This window comes from Crocodylus porosus, unplaced genomic scaffold (assembly GCF_001723895.1).
Source record: "Crocodylus porosus isolate Cpor-Errol unplaced genomic scaffold, CroPor_comp1, whole genome shotgun sequence".
NCBI lineage: Eukaryota > Metazoa > Chordata > Crocodylia > Crocodylidae > Crocodylus > Crocodylus porosus.
In genome coordinates this window covers 65,180,360-65,206,483 of record NW_017728886.1, presented here as the reverse complement: position 1 = coordinate 65,206,483, position 26,124 = coordinate 65,180,360, and the positions used below count along the sequence as shown (strand labels likewise).

At 40.3% G+C, this 26,124-nt stretch overlaps 1 protein-coding gene across 1 annotated transcript in view; it reads right to left on the bottom strand.

Moving 5' to 3' along the window:
- Window positions 1-26,124, bottom strand: part of KCNH8 (potassium voltage-gated channel subfamily H member 8) — a 245,275-nt gene that overhangs the window by 48,954 nt on the left and 170,197 nt on the right. The window contains exons 8-10 of the mRNA XM_019532738.1: window positions 9,769-9,966; window positions 5,381-5,580; window positions 2,610-2,859 (exon numbers count right to left, since the gene is read on the bottom strand). Coding sequence (XP_019388283.1) covers window positions 2,610-2,859; window positions 5,381-5,580; window positions 9,769-9,966 — 648 coding nt within the window. The remainder of the gene's footprint in view (window positions 1-2,609; window positions 2,860-5,380; window positions 5,581-9,768; window positions 9,967-26,124) is intronic.

Genomic DNA, 26,124 nt, shown 5'->3' with positions numbered 1-26,124 from the left:
TAAATCCTTGTACTGTTAATGAAAAAATAACAGTCTCAAAGATCACTGTATTAGAATTTAAATAAAGATAAAGTAATGCCCCATAATTTATAAACTAGAACACAGAGTAAGCCCTTGTTTTCAGAAAAAAAAAGGAATTTCTCTGTGGATTATATTACATCAACCGAGTATATTGTAATTATGTTAATATAGGTCTGGTGTATATATCCGTCATTGGGGTTAATCGGGAAGTTCCCATTCATCATAAGGAGACTGTATTCCATTGCAATTTTTTTTTTTATAAGTTATTGTCATGAATTTTCAGTAGGATCCTCTAATCCTTTTGTTGCCATTGTTGTCACTGTCACCGTTGTGCAATGATGCTTTGGTTAACATTTTCAGAAATTCCTAAACACGGAACCATTAGTGAAACATTAATTTTGCTATGTGCTGCTCTTCCCCTTTTTATTACCTTTATGCTTATCATTTCTCCAAGTCATATTTTACAGCTATGATTTAGCTGATCCAATAAATAGTAGGCATATTAAAACTTCCTAATTACAAGTAGCTCAGAGTGGCATGGTCTGTCAACAGCCTTGAAATAAAGGGTTATAAAACAAACAAGAAGAAAGGTTGTATCCTTGTTGTCAATACTGTATAAAGTCTATATTATATATGTGTACATATTTAAAAAAGACTAGCCCAAGTGCACAATAATAAAAAAGGAGAATTCAGTCATTAAAGTTAGGAGGACAGTAATGTCAAGGGTCTAATGTAATTCCACAAAAATAGGGAGGAAAAGTGGAAAGAACAGGTTTATTTCTGTATTGAATAATTATCCCAAGTTGTAACAATTCAGAAAAACCAGGATATTTCCTAAAGCTACAAAACAAAGATTTTAAGAATTTACATTAAATATTACTGTGCACTTATGGAAACTTCTGCTAAAGAATACGAAGGATGAAGGCAGTGTACACATACTTCACAAGACTTGTCTAATGAGACTTATCCAATGCCCACTGAGGTCAACAGGAAATCTTTTAAATTGATTTCAGTGGGTATTGAGATGTAGTCCATGTAACTGTAGATTACTGATAAGTCTAGACACAGAGGCTAAGTACAGACAGTGAAAAAGCCCAAGGTGGAATTGACCCAGTCTTCACTGGTCTCTCTAAGTTGCATAGATTGAACCAATAATGAAGTGAACTCACGTTCAGTTTTTGGTTGGGAAAAGCAGGCAAATGCCTGCATTGACCCAGGCCAGAAGGCAGAGGGCACTTGAACATACTTCCCAGTCTGCTGGCCATTGCCAAAACCAGCTGAGCAGGGCCACCCGCAGTTGGCTGTCTGGCACACACCTCTAACCCCCTGCTGTTCTGCCACAGGGAGGGGAAGGAGCTCCCTGTTCTGATGCTGAGCTGGGGTCTGTCCATGTGGGGGGCACGCCATGCCTCCAGGGGTTTCTCCCAAACTGGGGTCTGGCCAACTGCAGGGAGCCCTGCACCTAAGCTGCTTCCCTTGCCCATGCAATGGGCTGGCTAGTGACTCGCAGAGGTAGGGGGAAGGAACCCTGTCTTGGTGCTGAGTTGGGGTTTGCGCCCTTCCCTGGTGGCCTGGATCAGGTCCACTCCCCCGCCCCCCCACTCCCTACCCAGCACCGCAGACATCTGATCACTTTCCCCTTGCCTCCTGATTACCTGTGTTTGCCTACACTGTCCGTCCCAGGGAGCAGGCAGGGAAGGGTTAAACTGTCAGCCCAGCCCCCAGCTGCTGCAGCAGTTGCTGCCATTTTGACCAGAAGAGCAGACCCTAGCAGTTTAACCCCAGGGGAGGAGTCAGACCCTGATTTGGCACTGGGATGGGGGCTCCTTCACTCCCACCCTGCAGGTCAGCGACTGGCAAGGGGTGGGGCTCAGCAGCCTGCCTGATCACGTCGGGGGTGGGAGGAAGAATCCAGACCAGTTTCTGATCACTTATACCAGTTTATGTGTAATTCCTCTTCCTAGCCAGAGAGTTTAACTTTTTTGGCTACAGACTTGTGGTAGGTCTCTGGCCATATAACAAATTAACATCTGATCTTAGAAGAGAAAACATTCCCATCCTCTGTTCCATCTATTTGGATACACTCACTTGAATGCTGATAGCAACAATAAACTTTTAAAAAAACCCAATGTTTTACTTTTTATCCTATGTATAGACAGCCATTAACATGGCTACATAACTCTCCTCAGTATAGAGAAGTTAGGGTACCCAGTGTTCTTACACTGCTGACGTTTTATGCTAAGCCTTGGTTATGGAGTAAGATTACATGTGATGGCACAGACATTTGAAGAACTGTTTTTATTGAGGCTTCATATTGTGAATTGCTTCAATACCAGAAGTGGACCTTAAAGAAACAGGTCTTTAGAATTGAAATTTTAAGGACTGTACACCCTTAAAATTTATGGCAGATCTAAAGAACTGGTTTTGGCTCATCTCTTTTCTATGCTGCTAGGACACACTCTACTATCAAGTAATGGTGTACATAATCCTTTGGATATATTTTTCTTCTTTGTTAACAGTTTTCCTTACACTATCTTGTATGTTAGAGTACCATTCATTTTCTCTGAGTCTGTTAAGCTTTCACATACCGAGAATTGCCAGCACCGTGCTGTCTTTGAGTACTTCCATGGAACCTGAGCACACAAAATAGATAGCTTGCAAGGCATCTCCCTGCCGGAGGAGGTACTCCCCAGGAGCACAAAAGGAGGTTTTGATATGCAGAGACAGAGACCTAAGGCAACCGCGGCTGGCACACTCAAAAAGGGACAGTTGCAAAATCTCCTTGTTCAAGTGCATGGTGATGTCTGAGCGTAGCTCGTCTGGGAAGTCTTTTAAAAGCTGGCCAAAAAGGGAAAACAAATCCAATGTTAACTGAAAAATAATTGTTTAAGCTATGATATTCTCTTTCTCATTAAATTTTATTTGTTGAAGTAAAACATACATATATATATATAATAATAAGATAAATATACAGTATATAGTATTATATAATCTATATATATTATAGAAAGCCAAAATGTGTAGTTTGAACTTAGTTCTTATTGACTCTTTACATAAGAAAATTCTTATAGATCTTGGGGATACTTTACAACATTTAAATAAATGATGTTACTGAAATTTTTAAAATATTCCTCTTTATAGTATTGCAACCCCTCTCATAATTCTTGCAAGTGACAGAATAGACTGTTTTGTATATCACCTAGAATATGCAAAGTGCCCTCTGTAGTGTACCATTGGTTTTTGAAGGGAAACAGAATGAGGTGCATGCCTTGCAGAAGGCAAAGTTTAGAGATGGAGAATACAAAGAGGACGATCTCCTAGTTTTTCCTTGGTCCTAATTAAGACATACTCCTACTATAGTTGTTGAGCCTAGTTCTGATCTCACTTATATTAGACTGAAAGTAGATCTGTTGCAACAGGGCAAAATTACCACTAATTAGCACCTGCTTCTGTTCATGGATAATCTATTATACAGGGATAGTTTTAAATAGGTAATTTGTTATTCTTTCTTCTTCCATCAAGTCATCACAGAAAATTTTGGTTGCAATTCTGGAAAGCACGTGAGTGATTTCAGGCAACAAGCATGACTGTACTGAGCAGGTTTTCAAAGACATAACAGACAGCTGGGGCTATACTCTCCACTGAAAAGCCAGTGGGATCCGGACATTTACTAGGCTGTTTGGGGCTTTGAAAGTCTCCCATTATGCTTCCACATCACTTAGGCACTACTGAAAGCAACACCCTTTCTGCTGTGTCATACACCAGACATGAACCTCCTAAAGATCCTCAAAGAGAAGCCTCATTTATTTCTATGGTATCCACATCTATTTCTGTATTATCTTCATTGAGTACTATGTTTAAGGGAATGTGCTATAACAATAAAGCAGTATCTAATGGGAAACAAGCTTGCCCAAATAAGCTTATCCAAACAATTAACATAGCTGCCAGAAGTTGTTATTTTTCCTGGGGTATAATAATATATAAAGGACAAATAAAGACATCTCCAGAACACTCTCCTATTTACATTCATGCTACTCAGAAAGTAATTAATACCCAAAGATATATGAGAGGTAGCATTTACACAGCTGCCAAAAGATCCATTACTGCTTTAAAAATCCATGCAGTATCACTCAGTGAAATGCAGTCACCTATACATACTGGGTTGCAAACTCAAAGAAAGGGAGAGAGGAAGGAAGATAATTTTGGTCAACAACAGTGAGGCAATACCAGTTCTTATGAAAAGCACTGTGGGACCTTTAATAAGAGTCAGCCTTAGGGAAAATGGCGCCCTGGGTGAACATATATTTTGGCACCCACTCCTCCCCCCAGCACAGGGGTCTCTTCCCTCCTCTGTGGGATGCCTGCCTCTGCAGGTCCTGGACTCATGTGGGAACTTCCCTCCTTGCCCTGGAGCTGCATGTGGCAGCGTAGCACATTTCCCCAGCAGCCATGCCTGCTGCACTCCCTGATGGAGAGGATCTCCCGGGGCCACTGGGGCAGCTTGGCAGCACTCATAGGACAGGTACCTGCATAGCACTGACCCATGCCATAACCCTGCTCACTGGCAATCTGAGTCTGCATCTGCATCTCCACAGACCTGGCTCTGCTTCTGCCCCTGCAACTGTGCCCAGAGGGACAGGTAGACAGTGCCCAGTACTGCACAGCTCCACTACCCATGGCTCCTGGCTCCACCCAGCTGGATGCTGCCTTCAGTGCCAGGCTCCCCCCAGACCAGTAGCACCTGTGTGGCTGTGGAGCTCTGTGAGCAGCAGGAAAGAGTCAGCTCCATATGCGTGGCACAGAGGCAGCAGCATCATGGGAAGCCAATGTCCCCTTCTCCTCCCCTCCCCTCAACAGCTGGCAGGAGGAGGAAGAGGGGCCATAGAATGATTTGTGCAGGGACAGCCCTCAGTGCTCCTGGCTCTTGTACATGTCCAGGGAGCCCTGAGCTGTGCGTACATGCATTGTGCCCCACTGGGCATTTACCCATGTGACCCACCTCTAAGGCTGCCTCTGTCTTTAATATCCAACGCAGGGCAGACATTTCTGCTTTTATGGTATCATCCAAAACACGCCGCAAGAATAATCCATTAGTTTTTTTTGAATGATAAAGAGCTGAACTGGCCCTGCTGATATTTGAATTGATAGTTTCAGGGAACCTAGCATTCCAAAACAGATACTTCAATGACTAACATAATCCCTCTGGACTAACACTTTCAGCTCTATTCTTTAGCTTTATTCTTTCATATGCTCATTTGTTCTAATGTGTTACTTCACATAAAATTACAAAAGAAAATATATTAGCCAGAAAACATTAATACAAATCTAAGAAGCCAACTGGGGAAAAGGCTTTGATTACCTCACTGGAATCTATCCCATTATTGACAGACCAGGTGGTTTGGAAATATTCAAGCATCCTCTGCTTTAGCTGCTGTGGCAGGTGATGGACCCGTATAAAGTCCTTTAGATCCTTGGTTCTTGTGTGATAAAGGGACCATCTGGAATACATCCTCTGAATTATGGCAGTCACATTGCCAAACACCATGGCATGCATCAAAGCTGGGAAGGACAGAAATTATATACAATTGGATGCAAGATTTTAGCAGATACTGTTAAAATACAATCTAGAAAACATAAAAGCCATATTCACAGATTCCTACATGTAAATAAATTGCCAAAGGAATATGCACTTCTGAAATATACAGCAATACCTTATTAATGAAATATTACCATCATCACCTTCATAAATTAATGTATATTTCCATAGTGCCCAAGGACCTTACTAATGGAATGGGATTCCACTGTGCTAAATGATGAACTCCAAATTAAAAGCAAAACAAAATAGCCAGTCCCTGTCTGAAAGAGTTTACAGAACCTAAATAGATGGCAGGGCAAAATTAGTACACATGGTGAAGCACAAGGAAACAATCAGAATAGCTGTCAGTATGATAGGAAGTCATCATATGGCCAGGTTGACAGCATGCTAAACAAACTGGGGGAAAAAAATAATTACATTTATTTCTTTTTGTACAAAAAAATATAAAATTAGGAGTTGTACACAAGTATATTTGACTCCAAGCTAAATGCAGGGGTCCTTTGAATTCTGGGAAATCAGAGACTAAAATGAAACTGAGGAGATAATTATAAAGCAGAAAATTGAGGTAAGTCTGATAAATTCTATTAAATTCAGAATAAAAACCAAATTCTCCCCACTGCTTAAGAATGAACAAATGTGCTATAAAACTGTTTATCTATATATTCTGACATATGCGAGTTTACCTGCAATTAGAGACAGATTTGGGAATAAAAAGACCTAAAGGAAAACTGAAAGGATGCCTACAAATAAATCTACCTGTCTTTAGGTATGCACTGTGCTTGCCTGTCATCAGTAGAAAATATTAGGGTTGGGTCATATGACAAGTAGTATTGATTTGGGGTATATAGCACATGTTTATAAATTGTTTATTGAAAAAATTATAAAGGACCTAATTACTTTTGTTAAAGGATATTGGCCTTTTAGCACTTGAAAGGAAGTGGAGAAAGACTCCCCAGAGTACTGACAGAGCTGGTTAAACAAGGGAAACAGGGCGCTGGCCTCTTATGGAAATTTCAATCGATTCAGACTGTGCAAAGACAGACAAGAATGGAAGAAAAAAAAGTCATGACTCTCGATGGTTAGTTTGTGAATATCAGTAGAGACAGGCAAAAAAGGTCCCTGGTTTAGGACGCTTTAAAAAATTATTGTTAGCTAAATGCAGCTAGACGAAGCTACTAGTAGCAGGATGGCTTGGAGAATTGGAATGAGAAAGAGACACAAAGTACATAGGATAGTAGAAATAACACATGGTTAAAAAAAAATAAACCAAACCTCTGCTAAAAATACACTGAAGTTGCAAAATTCAAGCAGACAAAAGTTAAGAAATGCCAGAATTGAGGTTGTCGGCATATGTTTTATTCTATACATTAATTATGAGAATCTTTAATAATATAATCATATAAGACTTTTTTCCATTGGAACCCTGGAGGAGGAAAGGTGCTCACTGACAACACGGTTCTGAAACAACATTTTTTATCCTCAAAATTCAATGGTTGGCCCCATGAATTTTTTACCACATACGACTAAACCTTTCTCTGAGTAGTGAATTATTAATTTTCTTCTGATTTTTCGGTGGTGTTCATCACTATGGTATCCAAATATTTCACAAGTCTGCATGAGTTTACTTTTACAACTTCTGAGTCAGGTGAGCAAGTGGTATTGTCCAGATTGACAGATGGGGAACAGAGGCACAAAGATTAAGGCCAATAATGCCACTAATTTTGAATGCCCAATTTGACATGCAGCCAGTTGGTTTCTAGAAGAATTCTCCTCATCAATATCCTTGAGATGAGTGAGATTTTAAACTTTTAAGGATCTGGGATTTCAAACAGTGACCTTGATTCTAATAGATATTCAGGGCTCTGCTTTCTACTTTAAAGAACAGCATTACACCTCTGATGCTGACAAGTCCTGAAGCTATAGGACTATTCAGTATCTCCTAAGGGCCTTGTTATATTTTACATTGTGAGCCATATAAATGGTGATCAGTGTTAGTGCTAGCTCAAGTCTGGAGCAGTTGCACTTCTGGCCAGCTGAGACCTAGAGGACTGAGAGGTCCCTGTTCCCCCTAATTCTGGGTTTCCCTGCTACCCAGATCCCTGCTCACTGCCACCCACCCCACCTCTACCTACTTGTCGCTGCCTGTTTGCCAAGGGAAGCCAGAGAGCAGCAGTGGTGGTGGATGACCGTTCCCTGCCTGCTCCCCTCTGGGACAGACAATGCAGACAGCCACAAGTATGTGAGGAGAAGGGGTGCCAGTGAGCATAGATCCAGGGTGCTAGGGAGATTGTGGCAAGGTGGGGGGTGGGGGTGGGGGGGCAGGCCCTGGGCAGTAGGCCCAATCCTAGCCAGCAGGGGGAGAGGGGGTGGGATGTTCACACTAAAGTGTGGCCTTGCTTCCCCTGCCTGAAGAAGGGTGTTTGTATCCCAAAACTTGCAACAAAGAATTTTTCCAACTATTTTAGTTGGTCTAATAAAAGATATCAGATTTACCCAAAGAACCTTGTTTTTTAATTTCCAATACACTTCTACTGTGTCCAAACTGAAATCTCAATGAATTCACCAGCCTGATCAACCCCAATTCACAGGGGATCCATTATACAACTGTGGCAAAAATATACCTCAAAATTAAAACAGAGTTTTGCTGCTTGAATCAATTAGCTACTTAACTTGGTATTATGTTATAGGGCTTAATAACCTGGTTGGTGGCTTGCCTCTTTTCTCTGCTGCACTGTGCATTATACAAATGATTCACTCTGATTTCAGTAGATGATAAACTGCAGTGAGAATTAGGTCTGAGGACACTTTTCGTGACTAACTAATACATTCTAATTATTGCAGTCCCTGCTGCTTAGACCATACCATATTGATATCTGAAATGGAGAGAAGTATTATTGATCAAATGTATATGTAATAAAGTACAATGTAGAGTCTCTTTATTTCTACCAAGCTACCAGGTTTTTGGAAGCTCTACAGCTCCAGAAGAATCAAACTCCAACGCTCCATTGCCACAATGTTCTATAGAGCAGCAGAACCATTTAGAAGTTAAATACTTGATATTTCCATTATAATCACATGTTAACATTATAATTACATGCATTTTAAATAATTAATTACAATTAACAATTGTATTTAAAGTAACATTACTGATGGTGCTTGAATTAATAAGGTGTAATTCCTTGACTTACTAGGGTTACAGCTATGTGTTTTCAGGCCAGGAAGAAAACCTGACAATTCACCAGACCTCCCTCTTTCTCTCTCTCTTTTTATTTTGATAACCTCAGGATGGTGTGAGCTCACAGCTTACAGGGAATCCAATATGTACCCCAGTCTCTGGGTGTCAAGTTGTCAATTTAGTTGTCAATTTTATACGTTTACAGTGCAGAACTGACAACCAGAGTAATGCAGACTAGGCCTGGAGCAAAGTTAGATGGTGAAAATACTTCCCACCAAATCCAGATAGCCAGAGAAACAATAAGGAGCACAGAGTTTTAATTATGACTTACTTGTCTCGCCTTCTCATCTGCAGAGTGTTGTCTTGGAGTTATAGGAAATATGTATTATGATTTAATGTCAGCATTTTTAGTGGGGAGAATGGAGAGGAAAGTAAATGTATGAAAAGCTGCAAAACAATCTCTCCAATAGCACCACTTACACTAGACCAGGTGTATCACACCCTGAAGGTGAAGCTGAATCATCTTTGTATGATGTATTAATTTCTTTGTTCTCCAAATAGTAATAATGAGCATTTTTCTTAAATTAATAATAAAATATTACCAGGAAAAATTAAAAGAAGAACAACTGGCAAAACCACCTTCTGATGTTGGTACTACTCTGAAACAGTAGTTGGGTAAAAAACAAACAAACAAAAAATCCACAAAACTACTTTCCCGCTTGCTGTGGAAAACTGAGATCTTAAGACAACTGTTAGTTGATTTACTATAAAACAAAAGAGTTGACATGGGATTTCTTCAGTTCACTATTTTGCTAACAAAGAACATAACTATAGAGTCTTAGAAATCTTGTTTTTTGTCCAAACTCTTGCATTTTAGGATTAGTGTTTTACTTTAGTTTTTAATTGTTGTTTAAAATGATCTTTAGACTGTGTTCTCAAACCCTCTATCAACTTATTGTATAACATCTATACTTACCCCCAATCAGCATTGTGCAAATGGAAAATATCTTTTCTACATCAGTATTGGCTGAAACATTTCCAAACCCAACACTGGTGAGGCTGCTGAGAGTGAAATACAGGGCAGCTATATAGGCACTTCTGATTGATGGGCCTCCTAATGTATTATTGCCATAGTAAGGAGACTCTAAACGCTTCCCCAGTTCATGAAGCCAACCTGAAAAACAAAGCAAAAGAAAAAGCCCATTGAGAAGCATCATAATGATGTTAACCACATACACTGTAAAATAGCCAAGACTGATGATGTTATATCCCATACACAATTAGAAGAATATAAAAAACAGAAGTAGACAAACTGGAGAGAATCCAGAGTAAAGCAACAAGAACAATAAGAGGTTCAGAAACCTTGACTTGCAAGACAAGATTGAAGGAATTAGGTTTGTTCAGTCTAGAAAGGAGAAGATGTGGGATGGGACTAAGTGGTTTTCTGGTGTCCCTTCTAGCCCTACATTTCTATCAAAATGGAAATTAAACTGAAAATACTAATGGAGTAGTTGGAAAACTATGCCTTTGGAGGATTTAATCGTATCCATATATGCTTATAGTGAAAGCTGGATTTCTGAACTGATATTAAGTGTTTATGAGTTTCATTCCAGAGGTCTATATTGGACAATTTACACAATTCATTTAGGCAGAAAAAAATAAGAGGAAGAAACCTCAAACAACTGTATAACATGGATATAACTTACATTGAATTCTATATATGAATCCTCCACTGCATACTTATTTAGCTACAGTTTGTAAAAAAATTCATATTCTGAGAGGCAAAGCATTACTCATATATTTCTTCTTCAAAGAAGAAATATACATATATATTTCTTTAAAGAAGATATAGGCTCACAGAACCAGACACATCATAGAAACCTGAATCCAGCAATTCTTTTTTCTAATCTTTATTTTCATTTTTCTGATGCATATAATTGAGAAACAGCTAAATAATTTTTGATCTAGCAAAGTAACACAAAGATTATGAAAAAATGACTTACGAGCAATGAATAGGAAAATGTGGAATGTAAAAGCAGAGATAAATATGTTAATTCCAGGTACTAACCTTTTGGTATATTTGCTTATGGTTATGTGGGAAATCTTGTTGATGATGCAGGCAGAAAAAAAGTAGCACAATTTACATGAAATGCCATCTTTTGTTTCAAAAGATCAGTGTGGAGTTTCCCGTTTGGGGCTGTATTGTATTTCTAGGAAGCTCAAGTAATTATATAAAATTTACGCGTGTGTTGACAAGTTGAAAGACAGAAACTTTTAGAAATTTGAAACATCATTCACTCCACTTACCTTCTACTCACTCCACATAGATCACAAAACTAAGGATATTTACAAACAGGGCAACAAACACTAAACATCAACTCCAGCGCTTGTGATGAGATATTCTGAATATTTCGTTCACCTGGTTGTCATACTACTATTACTATAACTATTACTATTACTCCTGCCACAATTGCCTACTCTGTACTTCCCTGTGCTCCTCTTGAGTTGTGACGTTACCTACTCCAAAGGGAGTGAAAAAAAGGTAGAAGGAAAAGCTGTGGTCCTGTCACCTACTCCACATTGCTTAGAAACACTAATCAGATGGAAAGGTGAAAGCTTGCTACACTTTCTTACAGCAGCAGTGCAGAGTGAATTGGCTTTCCTTGACAAGAAAAAGTACCATAACATTTGTATAATTGACTCAAGACTAATGGTTGGTCCCCCTGGCTCTCCCTATGCCAATGGAGTATTAGTGTGGTTTGAGGCTGATCGTAGAAGGTAAGTCCTCTCCCTATACATTGATATTTTCTAGAACTATAAGCATTAAACAGAGTACAAAGAAAAAACAAGAGACAATAATTTTATTAATTCCAATATTTCAACTATGAGATACGGTGTTTGCTCTTAAAATGTCAACACACAGGGGGCATATGAGTTTCTGCACAGGGGGTATATGAGAGTTCAGTTATATCCCAGTCTAAGAAATAGCAAATGCTGATGTCTCCTAGAGACATCTGCATAGTCAAAGGTCAGTGTTGATTTTCCAGTGGTAATGACTTGAAGTGTATGTAAAAACAGCAGGCAAATTCAACAGGGCTAGCATTGCAGAAACACATCAGAAAAATATTTCAAAATATCTTCTCTCAAAAATAATGATACTTTACACCCACTCACCCTGTTCCTTGCTGAATTTTCTGTAGTCTTTTTTTGTTCCTATTCATTCAGATAAAACAGGAAATTCCCAATGTTCAGGCTTTTCTCCCATGGTCAGAATCACAGAAATGTCAGATTAAAGTTTGAAACCTGTGAAGTGTAACTGCCTCCCTGCTGCTGAATGACCTTTGTTCCTAAATACTTCCATGGAAATTAAGGCTGTGCAACATCTTTAAGACTACACCCAGTATTTGCGGACATAGTCTGATAGAGCAGCTTCTGTCTGGGTCTAGAATTGACTTGGGTTTGTTAACAGGAATCGTAATCCAAGTTTTCTCAGTGAAAATGTAACAATGCAGTACCAGCTTGGTAGAAAGTAATTTATGAAACAAATCTAACTGAGATTCAGTAAATTAAGAGGAGAACACTTGCTGTTACAGAATGATCTGGTTCACCTAATTAAATGCTCACAGTCCAACAAAAAAATTTCAGAACATTTTCAAGGTTATAAATCTAGACATCAAATGCAAAGGTAACAACTATGTTCCCAAAGGATGAGAAATCCTGCTTTCTAAAACAGTAACCTAGAGAAAGGATTTAGGGCTCCGAACGGATAATCGCCTCAACGTGAGCACTCGGTGAAATGCTGTGGCAAAAAGTACCAATGCTGAGAGGAGAATATCAACTAGAAGTAGAGAGGCAATCATTTTTTTACATGTCGTACTGGTACAACTGCTACTGTGACTAGTTGCGGTGTCACCACTTCAAGAGGGATATGGAAATACTGGGGAGTGCTCAAAGAGCCACAAAAATGGGAGAGAGGGAGAGGGAGGCTAATAAACAAAACCTTAAGGGCCTCATCTTATTTAATTTATAAAAAGCCTAGCAAATGACTGACCACATGAGACCATAGAGTTTGTTACACATAACTAAGAGATTTGATGGTTAGGAGCTTTTCAATTTAGCTGACAATGGCATAACAAAATCAAATAGTAAAAACTGAAGTTTGACAAATCCAACATTGAAAGTAACACCCAATTTCCTTGGCTGTGAGAACATAATTAAACAGGAGGATGTGGTAAACTCACAGTCTCTCTTAGAGGCTTTGAAATTAAATTAGACCTCTTTGTAAAAGATATGCTTTAATTCAGGATGGGTGAGAAATTAGGACCTGTATGCACAGGGTTGTGTGGCATGAGAACCTCTTCTGGCCGTAGAATCTGTTAATTTAGGAGTTTAGATATCCCCTTCGTTCCTAGGATGTAATGATATGACTGCCTTCACTATTGCCTGGAGAAGTTGAGAAGGATTCCTCCTTCCTCCAATACATAATTGGTGAGGTGTATTCTTTTTTTTATCACCTTCCTTTGAAGCATCAGAAATTGGCTGCAGCAGCAGACAGGAAACTGAATGTGGTAGACCGGTGCTCTGAGGCGGTACATATCCTTTATCTCAGATGCTATCTGATGCTTATGGCTTACAGGTGAGGAAGGAATTTTTCTTCAGGTGAAATTGGTAGGGATCTGGAGACTTTCTTCTTCTGCAATATAACGTATTGACTGCTTGCATTTGGGCATATCAAACTCAATCAATTCCCTGCCATTGCAACAGCATTTGGCACTGGTGGCACTTCATTCTTTCTTGCTTTCTAGCAATGAAATGAAAGGTATGAAACAATTCTTAGAAAATCACATTCATTAAGGTGAAATGTGAAATCACAGTCAGGGCTTGATCCTGTGCCACTTATTTGCAGGAATGTGGGGGTCAGGATCATCATTTAATAACTGCATAAAGGAGATTTGGTGCATTACATTAATAAGGGATTATGTGGGTTTAAGATATATAAGCAAGGAAATGTTATGTTCAGAAAAAAGGAAATGTAAGTTTAATTGCTTTATTACATAAACGTTGTAAAATCAGTTCAATTATAAAAGATCTCTTCATTATCCTGTCCCAACAAATAACAGCATTAGTGATGTATATACAGAGTGCATTGGCCAATAGGGGTTTTATGCAACCCTAGTTCTTATTATCCATCCTGCAGTTTGCGGGAATGTACCAATATGCATTAGCTCAAGTTAACAATATATACAACAGTCATGGAATTAAACACAGACTTTGATAAGTCAGGACTTGCCTCCACTTAGAATAGCTTGCTTTATGTCTCAAGGCCAGGGTGTCAAACTCCTCTGTAGCCTTGACTTGGATCTGGACTGCAGGGCTCCTTGCAGGTTGGATCCCACCCAGGTCATAAGGGCTATTGCAGTGGCCACCACAGTGGTAGCAGCAGTGGTGGTGAAGGGTTCATTGGTGGTGGCAGCAGAAAGGGGTCAGAAGGAATGAGTCAAAGGGTGATGGCAAGCCAAACTTGCCACTGACAGCCATGCCAGCAGGGCTAATGGGTCCTGGATTCTGCAGCAGGCCCACAGGCAATGTTTGACACCCCTGCACTAGAGAAATATTTAAAAAAATAGTAACTTTATTTGGTCGTTTGTTTGTGTATGAAATACCATAAGTACAGAGAGGAAAAAAAAGTACAGAGAGGAAAAAAAAACACGCCCTGAATATATACGAGAAGAGATCTCCAAACGTATAGAATTCATCCTCACACACAACAACTTCACTTTTAATCAACACTTCCTTCAAATTAAGGGCACAGCTATGGGCACTAAAATGGCTCCACAATATGCTAATCTATTTATGGCCTCGCTGGAAGAAACCTTTCTTGGGAACTGTACCATCAAACCCTCACTCTACCTTCTATATATAAACAACATTTTTATGATATGGACAGTTAACTTTGATGCTCTGAGAGACTTCCACCAACAATTCAACAACCAACACCTCTCCATCCAACTATCTCTGGAGTACTCCAATACTAACATCTTTTTCTTAGATACAATGGTCACCATCCACAATGGTATAATACAAATCTCCATCTATAGACAACCTACAGACCAGAACACATATCTACACAGAAATAGCAACCATCCAAAACACACTAAAAAAGCTGTCATATACAGCCAAGCCTTCAAATACCACTGTATCTACTCTGAGAGAAACATATGAGATCTCCAACTTAGAAATCTCAAAAGAGCCCTCATACAACAGGGACAGTCCTCCAGAGAAATAGACCACACCTTTGAAAAAGCCATGTAGACTCCATGTTGGCAATTACTTCATTACAAGAACCTCCCCCCCCATGTCTCATACTCCACTAGCATTGACCTACCATCCTTCCGTTAAACCAGTAAGGAAAATCCTTAAACAATGTCAACCGATACTTGAAAAAGACCTGAAACTAAAAGAGATCTTTCCTGATCCACCTATGCTAGCCTTTAAACAGGCTACAAATCTGGCAAGACTCATCATCAGAAGTAAACTTCCCACAGCCCAAATCACCACCAATGAATCCAAACCACGCCTAGAAAAGAGATGCAAAATGTGTCAATACATCTCCACAACCCCCACAATATCTATACCAGAAAACAAAACCATCACCATCCCTGGACATCAAAGAACGTGATATACACCTGCACATCAAAAAACATGATATACTTCATCCAGTGCACAACCTCCTCAGATGGTAGGTACATGGGAGAGACAAGCCAGAACCTGCGGTCACAGATGAATGCATACAAGAAATCCAAAGACAGAAACCCACATTTTTCTGTAGAGGCACATTTTTCTGTGATGAAGTTGAGTTCATGGGCATGTCTTTTGAAGGTGCTTTGTAAATTTCCCTTAAGGATAAAGACTGAGAGATCTGACAGAGAGTAGTCATTTTGGGAAAAATTTGAAATTGTGATTTAAACCAGGCCCTACCCATTAGGTGTTCTGAGAACTGAAGGAAAAGAAATCTTGCTATTTAGCTAAGTTCTATGGAACAGACTGTAGAAATGATACCTGTGGGGGGGGGGGGAAATCAATGTCTTCTTCCCCCCGCCCCCCAAACACTAAATTTCCAGCTTTGTACATACTTTGAACCCTAAAACATATATGCAGAACAGCAGCAAGTGACTAGTTTTTGAGGTTCTGCTCTCAGATTCTTCCTATATTACATTTGCTGATTGCAGATGGTATTCAGGTATTTTATCATATTAGTATTAAAAACGTATACCCCTTCCCCCTATAAATGAACAAAAACTCCTGGTTGCATATGAACCAATATTGTTTTATAATACAGGTAGAGCAAGACTTAAGGATCTTGCCCAGAGAGTTAACACTGAAGGAGCTGTACAACTTCATGTCATGTTAGGAAACTCAGCATGGCAAGGACTCTGATTATTGCTATATAGAGGGTTTGAAGGCAGTGTCTGTAGGGAGTGGGGGAGAGGAGAAAGGGCAGGCTGGTAATCCTATAATTATGAAAAAGAATAATATTTATGAATATGAGCAAATATATCCTGTTAAATACATGCATGGTTTTTAAATTCACAGTAATAAGTTTAGAATGGATTCCTAAACTCACATCAATAAAAAAACTTATACCATACCATAGTACACATCATTACGTCATATATGTATACACTTAACCTGTGTAATGAAATAAATATTGTGCCTAAGAACATGTCAAATCTATTTAAAAAGTAGCAATTCCCTATTATTATCTCTATAAATATAAATATAATCAAAGACAACATTGCCGGAAAAAATCTCCTTTCTGAAAATTAGTGAACTCTACAGTCTCTCATCATTCCCAATTTCTAAATCCTCAGTTACCTGAATGAATTATACCTTCTCTGTTATTTGTGGATTACTGGGGTCATACTGTATCTACTTTTCAGTTCCTTCAGCTCAGTTTCCAGCAATCCAACCATAAAATGTTAATTGTCAGAGAGTAAATCAATACTGAACATTACAGGCATCACCTCCAGATAACTGCAGTGAAGGTAGATGAATCAGTTCTTTAACTGTTAAATATATGTGGATTTCTCTTTTCTATAATCCTGTTATGCCGTAGGTTATTAAGTAAAAATCTACTAAACTGCAATCATTCCTAACAGGTGTAATGCTGCTGAATGAGGTATGATACCTGAAATAAATGCCTGTACTGTATATTAAAATATAATTCCCAAACAGGTATTTCATTTTTCCTTTGCTGCATGGACAACATAAGAGTGAATCTGCAAATCTTGAAGGATCAAATAGAATACCTGTCCATTATGGGATTAAAGTACCAAAATATCTGTTAAAAAAAATCAAAACTTCACAGTTCCTATCACCTGATCTGGTAAAGGAAGAATCTTTCTATATAAGTATTGGAAAAATATTCTGCAGTTTATGTCTAGTTCAATGGCATATCTTTGAGGCCCCTCTAGACTTTAAAAAAATGGTGACATGCATGGCAGGAACTGGGATGTTTGGGATGTGGCATAAAATTCCTTTGATCCCAATGATGCCACTATATAGCTGCCCCCAGCCTGATCTGCAGCTTTTCCCCAGATCCAGGGATGAAAATCAGTTGATTCTTGCCCCAGCACTAGGCAGCCCTGGGTCCAGTTCAAGATCCAAGGCTGTCCTGCAGGCTGGTTTGAGATGCAGGGACATCCCAGATCTGATGCAAGATGTGGGGCTGTTTGGGGTAATTGTTGGCCTTAGCCCTGGGACAAACTTGGGTCTCACAGGGCTACATGTTCAATATATAACACTAACAAACCAGCCACAAAGATACTCCACATGTTTTGTACAATATTTTCATGGCTGGATTGCCATTTTATGGTGCCATAAATTGGTTGTGCATATAGAAACGTTACTATTTTTACATGATCAACATTTCAATTGCACCATAACTGCAATGTGTGCCAAGGGGTTTAAGATTATAATATTCTCAATTCTAAAATTGAGGTCACAGTTGATAATTGTTGTAAAATGCTAGCTTCGTAAGGAAAAGGTACCATATAATTTCCTTAGAGATGAACTATTAGATTTGGCACAGAAAATTCATATCTAAAATTAAGAACCTAGTAAATATTTCCCTTAGATCTGCAGGTATGCTGTTAGCTAATCATTTTTATTTTTGCTGCTTGAAGATCATTCTAATTAGGACTTTTAAAAGGAATTGTGTAGGAGTAGGTACCAAACCAAATGATGCAATTAAAAACATACCAAGGTCATTGGGATCCCAGCTGTGATTGAGTTTTTTTGTTGAAAGCCAATAAAAATGTTTTTGGGAAGAGAATTGATGGAGAGAAAAAAAGTTAGCTGTAAATATTTTTAGCGACTGTTAGTTAATGAAAAGCTAGTATAACTGACTAATGCCTACTTAAAAAAAATTAAAGTGGTGTATCTGGTAAACCTGGTAAAATGAAACTTCGTAATTAATTTATACTCCCAGGAAGAAAGAAAAACACACATGCATTGAAGTGGATAAGAGACTGAATGTCAATATAAATTTAAAGATCATGGTCTTTGAAAGCATGTTGAAATGGCAATTAATGTAATGAAGGGAAAGATTGTCAAAGAATCTAAGGGCAGTTAGGCCACAAACTCCCATTCAAATTCAAAGAGAAGTGGGCATCCAGGTCCTTCAGGATACTTTGAAAATCTCAGTCTAATTACATTGATGACAGACTCTGTACAGTACCTGGGAAGCATTCCAATATCAGTGGAAATACAAACAAGCTTTTAGGCACTTGCAGATACTAAAGTTAGCATTTTGAATTATGTGTAAAAGAACTTTACCCTACTTTACATGGTATTAAAACATGAGTGCTCCTTATTTTGATGGTTGCAGTTTGAACACCAGAACCTTGAGAATCTTTCCATACAAGTTTAGTGCAACATAATTCAATCAAAATCTATAGCCTGCTAACAATTCTAGTTGTTATATAATCTAAGGCCTTAAGTCAAACTGTGTGTTCGGGATTGATCACCTACACAATTTTAGCCTGGAGGACAGAGCTACATTTCAAGTGAAAATGAAACAAAAATGGCTAAAAAACCCATGGCAGAATTGATCCAATCTATGCAGGTTCCTCTAAGCTGCGTAGATTGGACTGTTAGCGAACTGAACTCATGTTCACTGCTCACTTTGCGGGGGCTGGCAGAAGCCTGCACTGGCTGAGGCCAGAAGACCGAAGGCACTCCCACATACCTCCCAGTGTGCCAGACATTACTGAAGGCAGCCAAATGCAGCTGAACAATTGTGCCATCCCTGTTTGGCTGTCAGGCACAAGCCTCCTTCTGCTGCCTTCTCATCTCTTAGGCAGCTGGCAGCCAGGTGAGGGAGGCACATGCTCACCCTGCTCAGTTGCATGGGTGTCCCTGGGCTTTGTCAGGGCTGAGAGTGTGGGGATCCACCTCAAGAAGGACAGCGGCAAGGGGGAGTGGGGCTCATGAGCTGCTAGGGGGAAGGGGTGCCAGTGGTTCACTCTATATTCGTAGTTTCATAGTTTCTAGGGTTGGAAGGGATCTGAGCAGATCATCGAGTCCGACCCCCTGCCGTGGCAGGAAAGAGTACTGGGGTCAAATGACCCCAGCAAGGTGTTCATCCCATCCCGCAGGGCAGAGTGTCTCTCTCCTGTCCCAAGGCCCAGGACACTGCACTGCAGTGGCTCCAGGAAGGGCTTGCAGCATGTTCCCCTCGGTAGCCAGTGCCAAATTCATGGCTAAAGCTGCTTCTCTGCAGCTGCAAGGGCATGGCTGCCCCTCCTGTCTCCCTGGGAAACAGAGCTCTGCATCTGCACAGAAGTGGCGTCAGCCAGGAATTCGGCACTGGCTACCGAGGGAGAGAAAGGGCAAAATCCTGTGAGCCCTTCCCAGAACCAGTGCAGTACCGAGTCCTGGGGCTCAGGACAGAGCAGGGACACTCTGTGCCCCTCTGGTCAGAAATGCAGAGTGTGCCACTGGCACTGCTCCCCTCCCAGCCCTTGAACTTCTGTTTTCTTACAGGCATAGATTGGTTTCTAACCATCTAGACTAGAAAAAGTGTTATGTCTGCACTTGGTCAAAGTAAAAAATGACTTAAAAAACCTGTTTTTGTTTATCATGGGCTACTACACTACAATGCAGCAGGAAATAAAAAAGACCCCTTCTCAGAGTCCCCAGTATGCCACTGACCTCCCACATCAAAGGGGCTGAGAGCTTAATAGATCATGATGCAAAGGAAACAGGGCCCACAACTTTGGAAGGTCATGGGGTTACAGTTATTCCTTGTCTATTTGTATCCCCATCCCCCATCCATGTCACAGGCTGCCTCAGAAAAATCTGACTCTAAATTAGAGCCAGACCATACTTGGTCTTCCCTTGATGGTGTGAAGAAAAGATGCATCAGGAGTCCTTGCAGGCCCTGGGCTTAGGCAAACATAGGGATGGCTCCCTCTCTGCTTCCTTTGGTATAATGGCACCACACAGAGGGCTAGGAGGAAGAAAACCTCATCACTCCTATTCATCAGCCTGCAGAGAGGTTAGGTACAGTAAAAGTAAGCCAAACAGAACCATGAAGTGGTGTAGTAGTTCTTACATGCTCCCCGGATATGAGGGAGCCAAGGGGGTGGGGAAGGCTGAGAAGGGGACTTTGCCTGTCTGAGATACTGAGCTCCACAGGAGCAGTAAAGGTTCACCCATGACACACACTACTGAGTTTGAGGTTGTTATTACGCCCAGTCTCATGGGAACCCTAATGCTTTAGGTTTGGAGGGCATTTTCATACCAAATCACTAACCTTTGAAAACAAGAGCTATTAAGGAAAACACTAACACCTCTGAAGTGCAATGCTGGGAAAGGCTCATTGTAATTTCTTTTGACGATGTCAGACTTTATAGGTTTCCTGCATCCAAGCAAAAGCAGGCCTCAGAGGTGGAAAAATGGAAACAATATGAATATGAAGTGAATAAACTTACAACCCTTACTACCTAGGATATGATAGAGCACTAAAGCAGAGCAAAGGAATGGGAGAACTGGCCTAACTTGTCCTAAAACAGTTTAAGTGCGTTTGATAATACAGGAAGCTAACTAGAGCCACAGACCTTAACACTTTACCTTACAAAATTCCAATATAAAAAGGTCTGGAAATGTTGGAGAACATAAAAACTCCCTCAAAACCAAAAGCAAACACTAGAAAAACAGAAGTCAAGTCTAATGATACCAAAATATTACAGTGGTGATACAGAAATCTGTATATGATATCTCTGATGTATGTAGAGCAGACAGGTTGAGATCATCATGGAAAAATAAAAACTAGCTATGAGAAATTGGATCCTGCATAACTGGAGTGCATTAATGAAAGTAATTACAAGCCCTGAGAGCAAAATGCTGGCTCCCATTGTCTGAGCCGTTGATAACAGCTGCTGGTTTAACTCCTACCTACTTTCAGATCTACAGCAAGCTCCTGATGAGCTTAAAGCACTCACTGAGGTTCAGGTTATCCTTCATAATAGGACTTCTCATATAGTGGTATAAAGGAAATCTCAATGTTCATTTTTTCAAAAGGGTGAAATCTATAGCAAACTCCCATTGACTTCAGTGGGGCCAGGATTTCACCCTTTATCTTCTGCTCCTTTCCTTATAAAGTCAACCTTGAAAAAATAAAAAGCAGAAGAAACCAGTTCCTAAAATTGAGAGGACCAGAGAACTGAGACCCTTACCTGTAATGCATGTCTCTTCTTATGCAAACAAACCTAATCATTTTAGCCTCATTTTATAAGAGTTTTAACATATCTCAATAATTCTCACTGACAATTCATTTCTGAATCAGCTTTATTTGTGTTATATTTGCTTTGACTCAGGGCCATCACAACTTGCCACTTGGTTCCAGGTGAGAACGTGGAGAACATGGCATGGGTTTATATTATTGCATTATAATATAATATTTTCCATATTCTTCTTCTTCTTCTCTATTTTATTCCTTAAGCAGCCAAAGATTTTGTTTGCTTTCTTGACAATTTTTACCGAGTTCTGTACAACGATTTCTAGATCTTGTTTCTGAGCTGATACATAAAATTTGAAACTCAGTCAGGTATGTAAGTACCAAAAAATATTCCCTCTAGTGTGCAGTACTTTGCATTTGTTAACACTAATTTTCCTCTGCCATAATGTTACTCATTTGCTTAGTTTATTCAGGTCTTTCCCAAATTCTTTATAATTTTCCTCATTCTGGTATAACCTAAATAATTGTGTCATCTGCAAATTTTCCCAGCTCATTACTCACTTTTCCCCCCCAATCATTAGTACATGCATATAGCAACAGCAGCCCAGCTATAGCATCTTCATTGTTAACATATGCAATAACAAAAATGTATAATTTGTGTTCTCTGAGTTTTTGATCTCTAACTACTGTGTCATGACTACTGTGTTCTCTTCTAGCGATTTTGAGGATTTTTTTTGCTGAAAGACTGAACTTCAGAGTTTATTGTAAATTTTTTGTCAAATATATTTTTAATGGAAAGAATACAACAGGAAATATTTATTGGAAATTTTCATATGAAATCTTCCTGATCAGCAGTTATTCAGTCTTCATTATTTTTGGCAACATTCTCAGTTATTCAGGACTGCCAATCTCAACTATCAGAAAATCACAAATCAAATCTCTCAGAAAGAACCCCCCCCACAAATAAATACCACTACAAAACAAATCATCCAATACGCTTAAAATTGTGACATTTCCAAAGCAGTGAACTGTAAGTCTATCTTTTCGACTGTTTGATTTCAGCATGCTTGAAAGAGGCTACACAACTATAAGGACTCAATTTTTTTTGGAGGGGAGCAGAGGAGGGGAAAGTTAAAGCAAAGGTTCTCACATAATTCCATAAGCTACTATTTCCTCTCGGATATAACAATTAAAATAAAATTACACAAGTAGGTAATATTATCACTGTCCACACAAGAGGAATTTTACTGGTTATGTGAATGTTGGTATACTATATCATTGCTCTTATTGATATAGCTAAACCAGTAGAAGTCTGTGGTGCATGCTTAGCCCATATCAATGCTGGGGTTGAACAATGAACATCCAAGTACCTAGGAATACATCTCTTGACCCCAAGTACCCCTCTCAAGCAACTCCTTTGGGTTGCAGAGATGGGCTACTACCTCTCCTGTTTGGGTAGGGTGGGCCTAACCCTTCTTCCCTCTCAGTTCTGAGGCAGCTTGAGGACTGTCTTGGAGGATTGAACTGAGATGAAATCAACCCTATGTGTGCTTCTACACCAGTCTAATAGAGCCCTGCACTCCAGGAAACAAAGGGGCACCATCTACTGATGCCACAAGGTAGGATGGGAGGATTCTCAGAACAGATGGTCTCAGGATTAAAAACTTGAACTTATTGAGCAGTTCACATCTCAGAACTACTGTTTCTGGCTGTCTGCAGACTCAGTCAGATGTCATTGCACCACCTAACACTAAAAACATGGCTTGGTGCCCTTTTGTAGCCATTGAGGCTAGAAATGAATTTTTTCTTTAAATACATGGAAGTTTTCACATTACTGCGGGAGTTAGGGTCCTGGATATGTGCCTATACTATCTCTTCCTTATCCCTGGACTTTTTTGCATATCTTGATCATCTTTAAGCATGTGAACTTTCACAGGATGCACAGGAAAGCTGTGATTTGGGGTCTGTACATGAAGCAGAGTCAGCTGGCATTAAATAACAAATAAAACCTATGTGGCAATTCTCTGTTCAGTCACTAGATGATGTAAGACTGATTTGTAAAGAAAGTTAAACTGGGAAAATGTTAGTGTCACTGCAGCAGACACATCTGTAATGGCTGCAGTTCAATAAAGTAGTCTTAGAATTAATTTACTCCCATCTGTCCTTATTCTGTTAACCTAATTTCCTAGATTCAATAGTGTGTTTAACCAGGGAAATAAGACAACCTCATACAGGGAAGATATTTGTTTTCTTCAACTATAAAACAACCACATTTTAAGTACAGAAACACCTGTGTTAACTGGCATTTTAGTAGCCAGCATTTCTATTAACCAGAATATCCAGCTGGACATGGGGGGAGCGGGGGGAGCTTGCATGCTGCCACCCCCCACCCCCACGCTCTGCATCCAGAGGAAAACCCCTGTATCAGGTAACCTGGATTTTTATAACTGGCATGCCGCATTCTAGGTGTGTGCAAAATGGGCAGTATTCAATTCAGATTCCGCCAGAATTGGAGACAGTTATTTAATTTTTTGATTTGGATCACTGTCTCGATTCAACTTGGCCAAATCCTAATCTGAAGATTCGATGCTGATTTGGAGAATCAGCGATTTGGCCATAGACACCGCTTTAGATGTTTTTTCTACAAACCTCGAGGTACCAGGTTTGGCTTGTTAATGCTGCAATGATGGGGTGGATGAAGCATCTCACAGGAGTGCAGGGGGTCCCCCCCGCATGCTCCGTGGCAAAACTGGAAGTGCACCAGTATAGCAAAACCCCTAGATTTTCCTTTCTTTTTTTAAAATTTATTTTAAAATGCATTCCCTCCCCTGCCCCAACCATTTCTGATCTCCCTCTCTATTACCTATATAAGTGAGTTCAGACTTAGGATAAGCGTTAAACATTTTTATTTTGGTAGCAAATTTTTGGTTTTTGATAGCCACTGTTTTATACTGTATAATTACTAGGTTTGCATTGATTTTTATTGTTTCATATGGATATTGTATGGTTTAGGCCTGTGTTTGTAAGTGAACCAAAGTCATGTAAAATTTCCATTTTATATGCCAAGCCTCCATCTTGTGTCCTTTGCCTGGGCATCCCACATTGCAACTGTATGAGTCACATACCCCCCCTCATGTAAATTGGTTCCCCGATGAATGAGAATGATTGGGAATGATTGAAGTACAATCATAGTAAGCCTCTACTAAATGGATTGTAATGACTGGGCCATCACCTCGCATTGATTCATCCAGGAACTATGGACCTCACCCAGGAACAGAGACAAGACCAGCATTTGACAGACAAAAGACCCCGCAGAACCAGCAACTCTCACCATTACAGGCATGCCTCCTGTCACTAGGGTCACACAAGGTCTGCACCTATAAAAAGGGACAGTGAAGAAAGACCCAGTGGGATGCCCTCTCCATCTGAACCAGCACCATACCATACCTATCCACCCAGAGTCCCTGCCAGTGATCCCCCCTCTGGACAACATTTATTGGACAAGGATCCCTTTCCAGCCTGGATAGGTAGATATTACCTGCACACCTCCTCCTCCAATTTGGACTCTCTCTCTCTCTCTCTCTCCCTGGACTTCAGTGGACTTCAGCCCCTGCACCAAGCCTCTCTAACCCCTGCTGCCAGTGAGTGAGTGTGTGTGTGTGTGTGGGTGTGTGTGGGTGCAAGGGAACCAATAAGACATTGTGTCACCATCTCCCCTGTTCGATAAAACCACTGTCATTTGCAACCCCGAGTTGGGCCATGTTTTACTAAATCCCAGTCCCTTCCTTATCTTAAATTCCAGCCTCATTCTCCCTATCTCTCTCTCTCAGCTCTAGCCCCCACCCCTCTCCACTAGTTTCCTGATTTCTTCTCAATTCCTACTGCCTTTTCCCTGTGACTTTCTGTTGCCTTTCTCTGTTTTCCCATTGCCCCTGCCACCTTTCAGTCTCTCCTGGCACTTTTCCTGTGATTTTCTGCTGTCCCCCTTGCTTCCCATGCTCCTACTGCCTTTTCCCTATGACTTTCTGTTGCCTTTCTCTGCTTTCCTGCTGCCCCGCCACCTTTCAGCCTCTCCTGCTGCTTTTCCTGTAGTTTTCCTCTGTCTGTCTCTCTGTTTTTAGGCTTCCCCCGCACCTTCTGCAGTCATCCCCTGCCCTGCAGCTTCCCAGCTCCTTGTGGCTGTCCTGCAGTTTTCTCCAGCAGCTGGAGCCTTTCTCCAGCTCCAAGCACTTACTGCCACTCCCTGAAACTTCTCTAGCTGCCCCAGAGCCATTCTTTGGCTCCGCACATCCAGAGCCCCTCTTTAACACCCACACTTTCCCTTGGTGCCATTTTCCCTCTCCCCATCTACCTTTTCAGCTCCCCTGTAGCTCTGGCTCCAGTCCCAGCCTCTGTGCCAGCATTGCTTCCCTGTTCTGCAGGCTTTGGGCATTGTCTTTTAATAAATTAAGATCAATTAAACTGAAGTTACCCCCGAGCCTCAGTTCTTCAGGCCAGGCCCTTGTAGTCTATTGGTTCTAATCCCAGTCCTGGTAACTTTAACTCCCTACACTTCTACTTTCTTACCTTAACCTTTCCCCAGGTATCCCA